Source organism: Ursus arctos, unplaced genomic scaffold (assembly GCF_023065955.2).
Source record: "Ursus arctos isolate Adak ecotype North America unplaced genomic scaffold, UrsArc2.0 scaffold_23, whole genome shotgun sequence".
NCBI lineage: Eukaryota > Metazoa > Chordata > Mammalia > Carnivora > Ursidae > Ursus > Ursus arctos.
Window position 1 is genome coordinate 34665389 of NW_026622908.1, and position 16796 is coordinate 34682184.

The window sequence follows — 16796 nt, forward strand, 5'->3', positions numbered from 1 at the left end:
ATTTTTCCCATTTTTTACTTAGTAGTAGTTGAGTAACATCTAAAAATGCCTAAATGGAATAGTTTGAGAGTTTTTGAAATCTTCGTTAGTCATCTCCAAATAGAATGCAATTTTTTAAAATTTTGTTTGTTCAGATCTTACTTCTAATTAATATATGGAAGTTTTCATAAATACTGCCCCTACACTTGTAAAGAGAGAGAACTGTCAAAGTCAAAGCTTTATACATTCTTACCTACAAAAACAATCTCATTGAAAATTTAATTTAAGCCTTTATGTCCTAATTAATGTGTTCTTAGCTGAAAATATGTAATACAGGTCTATTAAGTTTCCTAAAGTTAGCAGGCTTCTATCCATTTCTCTCTTTGCATCTGCCATATGAGAACTTTCCTGTTTAGGATATGTGTTGCTAACATTCTAGTTGCATAGATAACATTCGCTGTGGAGTGGCAGAGCCCAAGTGTAGGCCCATGTTCACTGCAATATTAATCACAATACCTAAGATATGGAAACAACGTTAAAATGTCTATTTACGGAAAGATGAATGAAGAAATTGCGGTATACACATACAACAGATTATCCAACTTTCAGAATGAAGGAAATCCTGCCATTTGTAACAACATGAATGAACCAGAACGATGTTTGTTAAGTAAATAAGTCAGATACAGAAGGACCAATAATGTATGAACTCAGTTCTGTGAGTTATCTAAAATAGAGAAACTCCTAGAATCAGGGAATATAAAGGTGGTTTCTATGGGTGGGAGGATGGGGAAATGGAGAGGTCATGGTCAAAGGATACAATGTTTCAATCACTCAAGTTAAGTAAGTGCTGGTATAGTGCCTATACTTAGCAACACTGTGTTATATGCTTAAAATCTGCCAAGAGGGTAAATCTTGTGCTCATGTTTTTACCATGAAATGAGAGCAACAAAGGGGGCCGGGAAACTTGGAGATGTGAAGATAGGTTTATGGCCTTGATAGTGGTGATGTTTTCACAGGTGTACACTTATCCTCAAGTGGTGAACATTAAACAGGTACAGCATTTTACCTGTCAGTTACACCTCAATAACGTTCTAGTATATGTATGTAATAATCACACACACATATATGTGTGTTTTAATACTAGATGAGAATTCTTAAGACATGATAATAGCTCTGATAACTGGGTTAGTATTTAAACTTCTCTGGGGCTTAGTTTCTTCATCTTGGCAATGTAAGTTATTTATATTACAACAAATCAGTATATATGATAAACTATAAAATATAAAATTACACTACATTTTTTGGAAGCTATAGCACATGGATTTAGAGTAACCCAAATTCATTCCATTCATTATAGGTCTACTCTGTTCACATTATCAAGTTCTGTGTATAAAAAGAAAAATATAAAGTTTGGACTTACTTAAATGGTTATTATTCATGAGATTAAAAAAATACAAAATGCTATAAGCATGCAGAATAGAAGACATAGACATTTAAAGCTCAGTATGACTCCAGAAGTCATACAATACTGTGATTCCTGAATACTGATCTATGGCATATTTGGACAACCTGGTAATTTATGTATATCTCTACACAGACACACACAGCCCTAGAACCTACATACAGAAGTTTAACATTGATAGACAAAGCAGGCTTCACAAAAATTTTATTTTTATTCAATTCTCCAGGTGCTCCTGATGAACAGTTGGATTGGAAACAAGAGGTCTAGTGAATAACTTCTCACTTTATAGGTGAGCTAGTGAAACCTGGGGTAGAAAAATGATAATCAGTCATGTATTCATCTGTTCAAAAATACTTCTGCTTACTAAATCGGGGAGACGCAGAAAAATGATGCTGGGGACTATAAACACCAAGGAGAGTGAACAGAAAAATGGCCCAGAGCAGGCCCAGGCCAGGAGGCCCCAGAAGATGGAAAGTTACTAACAATAAGCTAGAGATAACTAGAAGCCCTACTGGGAGCAAGAGATAACCAGCCCTTTCCGCTTCTGTAAAAAACAAGCTTCCTGCCGCAGGCTCCCTGCACTGCTGTTCCCGCCTAAAGCACCCCCCCCCCACTCCCCCAGTTTAAACCCCCTACCAGCAGCCAGCATAGCCCTTGGAACCTGACTGCCTGCAGTCCCCTATAAAAGCCCTATAACCCCATTGCCTGGGGCCCAGAATTTTGGGCACAAACTCATCTGGGTCCGCCGGTGTAAAATCAATCCGAGTTCTCCTACTTCTCTGATTGTCACTTGGTCTTTTGCCGGTCCGATTTCTATTTTTCCTCAGCATAGAAGCAAAACTGAGAAAGAAGGTAAAGTAGGACGCTGCAAGTTGGGACAGGCATACTACAGAGCTTGCGCAGCTCATCTCTGTGCTGATGTTGGAAATGAATCTGAATGAACTGATGCACCATGCCAGGAAGAATTCCTTTTAGTCACCCTCTCGTCACGATGGGCAGACAACGTATGTTACCAGACATCTCACTACATCCTCTACTATGGAAGAGAACAAAAGAAATAAATAATAGAACAGAATTGGAGACTTTCAGTTTCTAGCTCCATAGGTGAGGAGCCTGGAAGACACCACTCTGTCTTATCAACAAGTAAAACCCTGAACAAACTGCAAAAAAAAAAAAGGAAAATCAGTAACTGTTCTTGAATCCTTAAAGAGTGGGAAGCACAGGGCAAGCAGTAGCCTCCAAGATTGAAGAAACAGGCAAAGAGAGGGAATCAAATGTTACCGGGTCAGAAACTCAGGAACAGAAAACACCATGGGAACCAGCGCCTAGAGAAGAACACGGGAGCGATGACTGACCAATTGCTGAAAGTGGAGTCTGATCAACTCTGGGAGTTAAAACTTTCAGGGGGTGGGGCGCCTGGGTGGCGCAGTCCTTAAGCGTCTGCCTTCGGCTCAGGGCCTGATCCCAGCGTTCTGGGATCGAGCCCCACATCAGGCTCCTCCGCTGGGAGCCTGCTTCTTCCTCTCCCACTCCCCCTGCTTGTGTTCCCTCTCTCACTGGCTGTCTCTCTGTCAAATAAATAAATAAAAAGTCTTAAAAAAAAAAAAAAAAAAAAAACCTTTCAGGGGGTATCCAGACAGAGTCCCCCCTTCTCCAGTATTATGAGATTTACCTTCAGGAGCTCGACCAGGTTCCCACAGTAAATATTGAAGAAAACATCCCTCTGCTTCCAGCAGGAGAAGAGAGAAGGAACTATTTGCAAAGAATGCCAAAGCCTGCTCTCAGGAGAAAGGAGTTAACCAGTGCCCACCCTGCTGGCGTATTCTCAGAGCAAGTAAGGAGCGGGGAGGGAAATATCCAACTTCAGCTTACACTAGCCATCCAGACCCACCTAAGGGGGGAGAATAAGACTAAGGAACAATTGTGAATTTCAGTCTGGTGGCACAGGCTCCCTAAAGGACAGAGGCCTGATCTTGAGACTATAGAACAGGTCCCCAGCTCCCACACCCAACCACATCATCACTAAAAGTCCAATTACAGCAGTTCCTTTTACCCAGTACACCTGCCTGGCTACCCAGAACAATAATTATATTTCATACTAAAAGGCAGAATAGAGCACTTTGAAGGCACAAAGCAGAACCAGGCTTGGCAGGGATGTTGGAATTAAATATCAGTTTGGGAATTTAAAACAACTATGATTAATATGCTAAAGATTCTAAGGGTTCAAGTACACTTCCTGGAAGCACAGGGGAGCAATGTAAGTGGAGAAATGGAAATCCTAAGAACATCCAAAAAGAAATACTGGAGGGGCAAAAACACTAACTGAAATGAAGAATGCCTTTAATGGGCAGAAGAGAGAATCTCTGAATGTGAGGACATCTCAATAGAAACTTCAAAAACTGAAAAGCAAAGAGAACAAAGATTGAAAAACAAACAGATAGAATATCCAAAGATTGTGGAACAGGAAAGAAGTAACATTTGAAACAATAATAACCGAAAATTTCCTCAAATTAATTTCAGATCCAGGTCCAGAACATTCAAAGACACTAAGAAAGATAAATGCCATAAAAATTATACACTGACATATCATTTTTGAAGTACAGACAAGAATAAAACAAAATCAAACAAAAATCAAAAAACTTCAGAAAGAAGCTAGAGGAAAAAAACACTTCCCCTATAGAAGAACACATGAGAATCACACCCAACTTCTCAGAAAACATTCAATCAAGAAGGGAGTAGAGTGAAATGATAGAATAATAGGAGAAATGTACTTGATAACATATACTTCTGTGTGTGTCTTACGTGTATGCACGCTTATGTAAGCTTACATATAAGGGCAATGAATGACCAACAATAACAGAGAAAGGGGGAAGGAATTACAAAGCTAAACATGTTCTTAGCATGCAATCCAGCAATCACATTCCTTGGGGTTTATCCAAAGGAGCCGAAAACTTTGGTTCACACAGAAGCTTGCACACAGATGTTCAGAGCAGCTTTATTTGTAATTGCCAGAATTATATCTGGAAGCAACCTGATGTCTTGCAGGAGGTGAATAGATAAATAGACTGCAGTACTCCAGACAATGAATGATTACACAGTGGGGAAAAAAACCAAAACGAAACCAAAAAAAAGAGCTCTCGAGCCATGAAAAGATGAGAGGGAAACAAATGTTTTATTAAGTGGAAGAAGTCAATCTGAAATGCTCCATGCAGTAAGATTTCAACAGTATGATATTTGGAAAAGGCAAAACTCTGCAGAGACTAAAATGATCGGTGGTTGCCAGGGGTTTAGAGAGGAGAGATGAAGAGGCAGGGCACAGAGGAATTTTCGGGCACTAAAAACACTCTGTATGAGACTATAATGATGGATTCATGTTATTATACATTGTTTTCAAATTCATAGAATATTTAACACCGGGAGTGATCCCGAAGGTAAATGGCAGCCTATAGGTAGTTATGATGTGTTAGTGCATGCATGGGGACAAGAGGTATTTGGGAAATCTCTGTTCCTTCCTCTTAATTTTGCTACGAACCTATAACTTCTCTAAAAATTTAAGTCCACAAAAAATGAAAAAGAAAGAAACTAAGATAAGGAAGGAAGAAAAATATTATAAAAATTTTTCATTATAAAACACAGAAGCTCCCCCAAAACACTTCCAAAAATGAAATATACATGCAACAGCAAACAAAATAACTAAAAATGAGCAAAGGCAAAAATGAAAGAAAAAAAAATGACCCCTTTGACAAGAGCCCATCGCAAAAGATCTCTACTAATCCCACATTAAGGGTTCTTAAAGTATCAAGTCACCCCTAAGCAGCAGAATACTATTGAAATCAGCACTTTCACCAAACACAGGGTTAATATGGAAAGGGAAGTATTAAGAGGATCTATGATATTTGGAACCTAGGAATTTTGAAAACTCACATGAGAAAGAGAGGATGATCAGCAAAATTAAGCTGGTGAAATGGAAAAGTCTTTAGATGCCCCAAGTTGAAGATTTAGGACTTCCCCATCCCCACCCAGGGTCAATCGGATGTCACAAAGAGACTATAGGAGACTAAAATGATGGGTGCTCTAGGTCCCTGAGGATCTCAGAAATATGCAACATACATTCCCTTCCAAAAGAATAGGGCTTCACTCTGAGGAATAAAATCCTGAAAGTGGAAAGTCAGTGTATAGCGCAGAATCACTAGGAAGGAAAGTTTGAAATAAGAGGGGGGTTCTGGAAGATGTAGGTCTCAGAAAGTACGTTTACAGCAACATTTAATGTGTAAAGTGTAGAGTAGCGCTTTGGAAAACAGTTCTAGGTAGGAGTGCTAATGAATTAGGCTTAGCTCTGAGACTTCAATTAGTTACACATAAGACAATATTTTAAGACTATAAAAACATGCCCGAGATCCCTTGAGCACAAAACTTGAAAAGCTACCTTGACATATCTCCAAACTACATATATATGTCCTTATGAGAGTCAAAATGCCTATCATACGTAAACATGGGGGAAGGCAGATAAAAGGATTAATGTAATATTATAGTGTTGACCTTTGAACTACATGGAGAATAAGGGTGCCACCCCCTAGTCAAAAGTCTGTGTATAACTTTTGATTCCCCCTAAACTAAACTTACTAATAGCCTGCTGTTGACCAGAAGTCTTAATTGATAAGATAAACAGTTGATTAACACATATTTTGTATGTTATATGTATTATATACTGTATTCTTACAAAAAAATAAGCTATAAAAACAAAAAATGTAATTAATAAAATCAGAAAGAAAATACCTTTCAGTACTGTACTGTATTTACCAAAAGAAACCAAGTGTAAGTGGACCCACATAGTTAAACCTACGTTGTTCAAGGCTCAACTGTAGTATGAAGGGATAACTTGTGAAGTGTTCCAAAGTTACTAAAATCAGAGAATAAAGTAAGGCTGTAGAACAAGCAAACTAATATGGTAATTTAATCTCTCAGAATAATGTCAAACAAACTTTAAAATAATAAAGTTTTATTAAATCATAAATTATATTAGTAAATTACAAAGCAGAAGGCTAGATATTGGAAGGATTTGAAAACATGAGTTAGAGAACACAGAAATTAGCTAGAAATAAAAAAAAAATCAATCAAGGATGATTTAGTAAAATACAATAGCAAGTGCGTTCTATTAGCTGTTTTCATACTTTTTTTTAAAGTAATCTCCACGCCCAACAAGGGGCTTGAACTCACAACCCCGAGATCAAAAGTCATCCTCCACTGGCAGAGCCAGCCAGGTGCTCCTAGCTGATTCCATATTAAATCACATTAAAACCTCAGTGATTGGCTAAAAATATTACTTCCTGACATCCAAACATGTGATATAGTATCAGTATTTATTATATGTTTAAACTTGACTCATTCTGGTAGGTATATAGTATAGGACGACCTTGTTGTGTTCAATTGCACTTCTTTTCTTAACATCAAATGGTGTTTAACTTTTTGACAAGCTTAGTTACCATCTGTGTGTCTTCTGTGGAGAAATGTTTGTTCAAATATATTGCCCTTTTGTTGTTGTTGTTGTTGTTGTTGTTGTGTTTTGTATTGTTTCAGAGTTTTTCATATATTCTGGATATATAGTCTTTATTGGGTAACTGTTGAGCAAATATTTTGTATTAGCCTGTGGTTTATTTATTTCTTCAACAATATCTTTCCCAGAGCAGAAGATTTTAGTTGTGATGAAATACAATATATCCCTTTTTTTCTCCCATGGTTCATGTATTTTGAGATTTATCTAAAAATCTGTGACTAACCCATGGTCACACAGATGCCCAAATTTTCTCTAGAGATGTGTAGCAAAGGATTTATATTAAGGTGTAAGATTCATTTTGAGAAAAGTTTTATATATGTGCAAACAATGAGCCAATGTTTCTTTTTTTGTGTCATAAGGATATTCTACAAATTAAACGCCATTAAAAAAAATACTATCCTTCCTCCACAGATTTTTCTCAGAAATTTTGACAAATATCAATTGGACACAGTCTTCTCTGAGCACAGACCTGATGAGGGACTCCATCTCATGAACCTGAAATCATAATCTGAGTGGAAATCAAGAGTCAGAAACAATCAAGTGAGCTACCCAGGCACTCCTCCTCTTTTAAATAAATTATAGAAACAAGGTGTCAATTCCTGCAGAAATACTTGCTTAATTTTAATTGGAGTTGTATTGAATCCATACAACAATTTAGGATTGCATATAATTAATAGATCAATTTTTCACAGTTGGGCCAGCATCATCTTTTTTTTAATATATATATTCCAATTCCATAAATAGCATTTCCTGTCTAATAACTTACAATCTCTTGAGTGTGGCATCTAGGCATATATAGATTCCACAATTTTTCTAAGAGTTTCTTATGTACATAGTTTCTAGTCTATATTAGTATACAAGGCCTCGAATACAAGACCAAATCCTATACAACCTAAAATATTTGACCTTTAACTCTGCCATTTTTGTCTTACATAGAATATTACCATTTCCTGTATACTGCCCCATCTCTCCTGTCAATAATTCCTATTCCTGTATTCATGTCTTATCTTTCTTATTTAACTCTCAATGAACTTAAATCTGTTTCTCAGACTACTTGGAACTACAGTATTTTAAAATTTATTAAAAATACAGTAATTTTATTAAATGATTATAAAGTCTGCCATAAGTTGTGCTGTTATATTACTTCATTATGTCCATGTTCATAGGATTTTTTTAGATTTTTTGTTTCTTAAGTAATCTCTACACCCAGACTGGGGCTCAAACCCACAGTCCTGAGATCAAGAGTTACAGGCTCCACCAGCTGAGCCAGCCAGGCATCCCAATGTTTATAGGATTTTGACGGAAGTAAACAGGTTATATTTCCAGGAGGAAGAAACTGGATTTCAGAGAATTTAAGTCGTCAACCCAATGACATACAGCTGTTTAGTATCAGAGCCAAGACTATCTCTTATTCCATTAGCTTTCTTTTCCACTGAGGAATCATTTCAAACCAGAGGCCAAAGTGCATTTACGTAATCATTTTCATCATGTAGTTCATTATCCAGAACCACTCACTTGTTTACAATGAAAAAAAAAAACCTCATCTTCATACTTTTCTGTCCCAGAAAAGAATTAGTGCATTTTCCTCTTGGGACATCATTGTGAAGTTCAAGAACTCGAGATGGTATAAGAATCTAAATGCATTGTGTTCATAATGTACCTTACTGGACAGTTCATTTCGCAGGTGAGAGGAGAGGTTTCTTGTAACTTAGAAAATATTTTAGTAACTGGACATATGAATTTGAAACTAGAATGTATGCCTTAATATTTGGGTTTAAGAGAGAAGATTCTAGTTAATTAGTTAATTCAAAGTTATATTAACAATTGATCACTTGCGTTTCTGGGAATACAGAAGGGAAAGCAAAAAGGGCTTCCCACATGTTTTAGTCATTAGAGGTGTAATTAGAAATTTGCTTTAATGTTCTTGGTGAACGATTATGGTCAATTTAGAGATAGTAAAATTAAGGGGCTATATTTAAAGTTTAAGAAAAGTATTAAATGGAGACAAAATTATTAACCAGCTATTGTGTATATACAACTTTGAAATCAATATTTTTCTGATGGAGGGATGTAAAAAAAATTTTTAATTTATTTTATTAGTGAGTTCATCGATCTAGAAGCAAACGTAGTTTTTTTTTTATGGTCTATTCAAGCTTAATTGCTTAAAAAAAAAAAAAACACAGAATTCCAATGTGCAAGGATGCCATATTCTTGATTCTATGTGATAACATTGCCAGAATTATACCATCTCACAATGGGTTTGTAATATTGTCAAGTGGAAATAGTGTAGAGTTTGAAATCAAGAGAAATCTAGGCTTGAATCCTGAATCTCCTAGAAATGATGACCTTTGTCTAGTTATAAGTCTAGTTAGGCAATTTTCACTCTGTAAAATGACACTGAATTATTTAGTTTATCGATTGCTATGTAGACTATAATAGAAAATGTGCACAAAATTCCTACCTCCTAGGAACCAGTTAATGATACGTGGTAGCTACAATCATAGACTTCCTTCTTACTAAGCTGAGTGTTTGCAATACTGTTCCCTTGGGTGTTTGGTACTTTATATTTTTTGACCACGAGTGCTGGGAACTGATCTTAGGGTTAGGGTTAGTCTTCCAGATTGATCATGTTTTGTTACGAATTTACAATCTATATTTTTGTCTTGCTAGCCTCTATCAAAGAGGAACAGCAAGACATAAACACAACCAGTTCTGATTTTCTTGAATATCAGTTCATAGAAACGCCTGCTTGGAAAGCAGTTTGGATGCAGCAGCTACAGCTCATACTTTTTCTCTATCATGACCCCCGTTTCCTATAGCGAAGTAGGTAAATGCTCTAATGCGACGTGATTTGGAATAAAACATACCTTCATTCATAACCACTTTCTTATTCTGCAGGCAAAAGCGGAGAATCAAAGGTTACTAGAATATCATATTGACAAGCGTATCAGAAGAATTTGAGTAAACATATTATTATTTTAATGGCATGCCCCCAAGCAGAATGTAGTGACGGAAATGGATTTTAAAGTTTCTTATGGCACAGAATATTGGGGTTCACTGGGTTCAATCTCAATAGAACAGTATTTTAATATATAGTTAGTGCCATATAACAAATACATGTATAGCTTAGAGAAGTACTTTGATTTTGTTTGGGACCCATTAATTGCAAAATGCTTTTATTATTAAAAATTGCTTTTCTAGTCCCTATTCATTGTATTGGAACTATATACAATTTGGAGGCCATATTTCATGTGTATGCATTTTCACACATAATTAACACTTCAAGCTAATACAAAATATTTTAATGCATCAGATAAATAAACACTCTACAACCAAACCATTGCAGATGTAGTTGAACAAGTATGCCTGAAAATTTGGGTCAATCTTAGTTATTCTTTGGAGATCCAAGGAGAAGTAACTTTTCCAAGTTCACACTGTCACCAGGTATTAAATCTGAGATTGTAATAGGAGGTTTTCTTAATTTTTTAAAAATGTTGCCCCCTGTTTTTTAAGATTTAATTATTAATTAATTAATTAATTAGAGGGGAGAAAGGTGGAGCAGAGGGAGAGGGACAAGCAGACTCCATGGTGAGCTTGGAGCCTGACGAGGAGCTCAGGGTCTTCAGATCATGACCTGAACTTAAATAAAGAGTTGGGCACTGAACTGACTGAGCCACCCAGGCGCTCCTATAATATGAGGTTTAAGAGTCCTAATCTAATCTTAATCTTCTAGAATTGTCTTATCTTAGGCACATCAGTTACACAAAGTTTACACTTGTCATGTCGCTGACCCTTCTCCTGTGTGTATCAGTCAACATGTGTTTTGTGATGGTACCTTTAGCACACTGCCTATCGGTACATTTTTCAAATTTGCTTGAATGTTTTGTTTTTACTGTGCTTATTCTTGTCTGCTTAGTTCCTGTTTTGTATCTGAGTCTCTTTAGTAACTATTTTTGTATGTATTCCATGGATTTGAGAGAAAGGGAGAGAGAAGAGAAGAAAAGGTTGGGAAAGAAAGAGAGAGAATAGGAATTTTTTAAACAGCAATCTATTTTTGGTGATACCCCAAAATGCATTACTCATTTTTATACTGTTCATTGATGTCTTTGTAAATTACTTTACTAATATAACATTTCAAAGTTAATTATACATTATTTTAAGGGGTGTGTGTGTGTTCTCATGAGAGTTATGTTAGCTATCCGGATTTATAAAAAATCAGATTTAACATAAACGTATTTTTTTCTATCAATTTTCCTAAGAATCAAATGAGCGTTTTTGGGTTTTGTAGACTGACATTTATGAAGCGACTCTGTGCATTAGAAATGCCTTCCACAGGAATCTCTGGAACATTTCTGGAAAGATAAAGACATAGGGTTTTCTTCTCTTTCTAACAGGAGCCATATTGATTTATTATCTACAGATGTGTGGGCATCTCAATGTAACAAAACTGTAGCATGTTTCCCATCGTGAATATAAATCATTTGTGAGTAAATTCAGCCTGGCCTTAAGGACTGTGGATTTTTTTTACCTCTTTTAAAAACAATTGTTGGTTATAAAATGCCGACAGAAAAACCAAACTCAACATGCTGAAATCTGCCCCCTAAATATGATGGATCCAGGAATTAATTGTAGAAAATGATGTAGACAATAAACTGTTTAAATCAACAGGATATTTTTAACTTGATAAATGCAGTCAATGGCTGAATAAAAGCATTTGTTCCTTTTATTTAACAGCAACATGCAACCACATGGGACCATCGTCTTGATCGCTGCCTATTTTATCATCGGCCAGGAAATCATTATATCCTGATAAGAAACAAATATGCGGATGTAATTGGCTAGACTCCATGTTCACAATATATTGCCTTTAGCCCCTCCAGAAAAAAGTGCAATGCCAGGGTTTCCATCCGATTTCGGTTTATACAGGATTCAGATGGAAAATGTGACTGAAGTCACCATGTTCATACTGACGGGCTTCACAGATGATTTTGAGCTGCAGGTTTTCCTATTTGTACTATTTCTGGCCATCTATCTTTTCACGCTGGTAGGAAATTTGGGAATGGTTATATTGGTCATTGGGGATTCCCGGCTCCACAACCCCATGTACTATTTTCTGAGTGTGTTATCAGTCCTGGATGCCTGCTATTCCTCAGTTGTCACCCCAAAAATGTTAGTCAATTTCCTAGCAGAGAATAAAGCCATTTCCTACCTTGGATGTGCAGCCCAGATGCTTCTCTTTGTTACTTTTGGGACCACAGAATGCTTTCTCTTGGCTGCCATGGCTTATGATCGCTACGAAGCAATCTACAACCCTCTCCTGTATTCCGTGAGCATGTCGCCCAGAGTCTATGTGCCACTCATCGTCTCCTGCTATGTTGCTGGCATTCTTCATGGTACTTTACACACAGTGGCCACGTTCAGCCTCTCCTTCTGTGCATCCAATGAAATTAGACATGTCTTCTGTGACATGCCTCCACTCCTTGCCATTTCTTGCTCTGACACCCACACAAACCAGCTGCTAGTCTTCTACTTCGTGGGTGCAATTGAGATCGTCACTATCCTGATCGTTCTCATCTCCTATGGTTTCATTCTGTTGGCCATTCTGAGGATGCATTCTGCTGAGGGGAGGCGGAAAGTCTTCTCTACATGTGGTTCTCACCTAACTGGAGTGACAATTTATCATGGAACTATTCTTTTCATCTATATGAGACCCAGTTCCAGCTACACTCTGGATCATGACATGATAGTGTCGATATTTTACACGATTGTGATTCCCATGCTGAATCCCATCATCTACAGTTTAAGGAACAAAGATGTAAAAGAGGCGATGAAGAAATTGTTTGTAAGAAATTGGTTCCTAAGTAAAACGCATCATTAGCATTGAGTTAATCTGAGAAGAATGTTGCATTTCAGTTTATGTCTCTATACCCTGAAACTAAAGAAAATGTATTGGTTAGTGAATAAAACCATCTGTATATCCTAGGATATTTTCTTTCTTTTTTTTTGTTTTTTTTTTGTTTTAAAGACTTTATTTATTTATTCAACAGAGAGAGAGACAGCCAGCGAGAGAGGGAACACAAGCAGGGGTAGTGGGAGAGGAAGAAGCAGGCTCATAGCAGAGGAGCCTGATGTGGGGCTCGATCCCATAACGCCGGAATCATGCCCTGAGCTGAAGGCAGACGCTTAACCGCTGTGCCACCCAGGCGCCCCCCTAGAATATTTTCAAATAAAGCATTTATCAGCCCTTCAACACAGCATTTTACAAATATAGATCATTTGTATCATCTATGTAATTTTACTGCGTTCAGATTGATTCATATTGAATATTTGTCGATGCAAGTGTATTGCTGTTGTCAGTCATTATGAATTTTCACTCACTATTACTATGTAGTAGCCTATGTACGCAGGATTCTATGGATTAGTGTATCATCACACTGTTTTTAGAAAGTCTTTCACATTCATTATGAGGTTACTTCTCCATCCTGAGCTCCCTGTGCAAGACCTCCTTAATGTTATTTCATTTGCTCTCCATGTGCTTTCAGAGTAATATCCATCTAGGCTTATGGCCATAACTTTTTCACTGTTTGGCCCAACATTATATATTTTTATTCCATTATCAAAATCTTTCCTTATTACTGTGCAATCATAGAAATGATAAGATCTATTCTGAAATTGCAGAAGTTATGCCAGTAAGTAATAGATAGTAACATTGATTGATAGTGTACTTAGGCTCAGGAAAGCAAAAGTAGAGCTTAGAGAAAAGCAACAACTGGTTAATTATATGAATACATGTATATATAATATATATGCACATTATATATACACTATATATATCATACATGTATGCATTGTATATGCATATATATGTATATACAGTTTGTGTAAGTGTCAGAACAAGAAAGATCAAGTAGTGGAGGGATGTCACAAAAGACATGTCTAATTTCATTGGATGCACAGAAGGAGAGGCTGAACGTGGCCACTGTGTGTACAGAAACAGGCAAAATGCCACTGACATAGGAAGCAACGATCAGTGACACATAGACTCTGGGCGACACACTCACGGAATACAGGAGAGGGTTGTAGATTGCTATGTAGTGATCATAAGCCATGGCAGCCAGGAGAATGCTTTCTGTGGTCCCAAAAGTGACAAAGAGAAGCATCTGGGCTGCACATCCAAGATAGGAAGTGGCTTTACTCTCTGCTTGGAAATTGATCAGCATTTTTGGAGTAGCAGCTGAGGAATAACTGGCATCCAAGAATGATAACATACTAAGAAAATAGTATATGGTGTGTTAAAGCTAGGAATCCCCAAGACAAATATATCCAGTCCCAAAACATTGCCCTATAATGATGGAAGTGGTGCAATGTATACAGTCTGCCATGAAGTAGCTGGCTGACCACACCAGGAAATGGTGCCATCTTGGAGCCTAAGTCCTGGTCTTTGCTCCTGGCAGATTGGGTGCTCAGCAATGGGTTCAGACAAGTCAGCCTTTGTAAATGGAGGTCTATGTTACTGACCCCATACAAGCCTTCATCCCTGCTGCCACAGTCATTTCACGAGCCCATTACTTGATAAGAGGGGTGGCTAGTAAAATAGGATGAATGATATCCATAGAATGAGTCTCCGTATCCACTTGATTATGAAAATTCTTTTCTGCTAAGGTCAATCTTTGGTGGGCATTGACAAGGGATTCAAATATCCTCACATGCTTAACAAAGAGAGGGAGGTCTATCCACATACTTCTTGACCAGTCTTCTTGACACCAATTTTTTAGTCATGTACCTTCCAAGTCTCTGACTGTCCAGCCAAACCACTGGCCACAGAACATGAATCAATACGTAGTTTCACATGTGGCTATTTCTCTTTCCATGCAAAATAAACATCTGGATATACTGCTCAAGGTTCTTCCCACTGGGAGGATTTCTTTTCCCTGCAGTCTTTCAGGTATATCACAGAAAGAAGCTACATTGCAGCAGCTGTGCTCTTCTGGGTGGCATCCGCATATCATTCAGAACCATTTGTAAACTAGACCTCAGTCTTCCTTACCTCTGCCGGATAATCATAGGGAACTAACTCCATGAAAGCCATAGATTGAGGCTGGAAGAGAGAAGAATTGTGGACCCTTGGTGTTTGGGCTACTACTTCATGTAACTTATTTCGACCTTCAAGGCCCGCTCAGGCATAATTTCATATACAACCCTTCCATTTCATGATGGAGGGCTGCTGTGTATGCCCAAATTTATGACTTGTTGGGTCAGAAAACACCCAGCTTTGAATGGGGAAACTCAGCTGTCATGGTAAGTTAGTGACCGTGGTAAAGTGTTCAGTCTCTACTAAGGCTTAGTGGCAGGTTAAAAGCTGTTTTACAAAAGAGAAGTAGTTGTCTATGGAGGGTAGCAAGGCTGTGCTCCACAATACTAAGGGTCTACACTCTGATTCCCCCATAGGGGCTGACCAAAACTCAAAACAGCATCCTTCTCTGGCACCGTCACTCCAAGCACCAAAGGACCTGCTGGATCATATGGTCCACATGCAAGAGAAGGTTCACAGCAGCCTGAACCTATTGCACAGCCTTGTCCTATCATGAACCCCTCAAAACCATCAACTTTTGAGGTCAGTTAGGACATGACTAACACAACTAAATGAAGAGTATACTGCCTTCAAAGAAGAGGTCCACTAGTGGGACTTTTTTGGTTGTAAAAATGACCAGATGCAGCAAATTTCCCTTGACCTTAGAAAGGATATCTTGACATGCGTCATTTCCACCGTACTTTTAGAAATTTCACTAATGCAGAAAGTCACTGAATTTTCATTAAATTAATTTCCCAACTCATGTCACATGAATGTCTTGCCGGTAAGTCTAGAGTAGTTGCTACTTCTTGCTCATTAAGTCTACTCAGTACAATGTCATCAATGTGGACAGTGGATCCAGGTGATACCTTGTGGAAGACAAAGAGAACAAATATCTATGAATCGAATTATGACATAGGCTGTAGAGCTGATATACTCCGAGGTAGGACAGTGAAGTTTGTTGGACTCTCTAGCTCAGAGAAGACTATTTTTGGTAAACTTTATGAAAATGCATGAAGGGAAAAGCATTTGCCAGATTAATAGGAGCATACCAAGTACCAGGGTATGTGTTAATTTGCTCAGGCAACGAAACCACATCTGGTCCAAGAGCAACAATGGGAATAATCACCTAGTTAAGCTTATGGTAATTCTCTGTCATTATCAAAGACCTATCAGTTTTCTGCATAGGCCAAATAGGAGATTTAAATGGGGATATAATAGAATCATCACTCCTGCAACCTTCAAGTCTTTGATGGTGGAACTAATCTCTGATTACCCTTCAAAATGCAGTATTGATTCTGGCTTACTATTTTTCTTGATAGAGGCAGTTATAATTGCATTTGGATATTTCCATCGTGATAACTCTTATTCCATAGGTCAGGGAACCAAGGTGGGCATCGAGTTGTTCTATTCAGGTTGGGACTGAGTTGTTCTATTCCAAGTAGACATTCTGGAACTGGAGAAATAAGCACAGGATGGTGCAGGGGCATACAAGATTCACTGTGAGATGAGTCAGAAGTAAAACTCCACTGACCACCTGACCTCCACAAGCTCCTACCCTTACTGTTGAGCCACGCACACAAAAACACACAACGATGTTTTGGGTCTTCTGGAATCATCATCAGTTCAGAACTAGTGCCCAGTAGTTCTGAAAGATCTGGTTATTTCCTTTTCACCAACGCACAGTTACCCTGGTAAAGGTCCAAAGTCCCTCTGGGAAAGGCTTAGAG

At 37.8% G+C, this 16796-nt stretch overlaps 1 protein-coding gene across 1 annotated transcript; it reads left to right on the forward strand.

Annotated features, from left to right (window-relative positions):
• Window positions 1-11886: 11886 nt before the first annotated feature.
• LOC113249661 (olfactory receptor 5T1-like) lies at window positions 11887-12873 on the forward strand. The gene has a single exon (XM_026491123.4). It carries the CDS (start codon window positions 11887-11889, stop codon window positions 12871-12873), a length of 987 nt encoding a protein of 328 aa, XP_026346908.3.
• Window positions 12874-16796: the final 3923 nt, after the last annotated feature.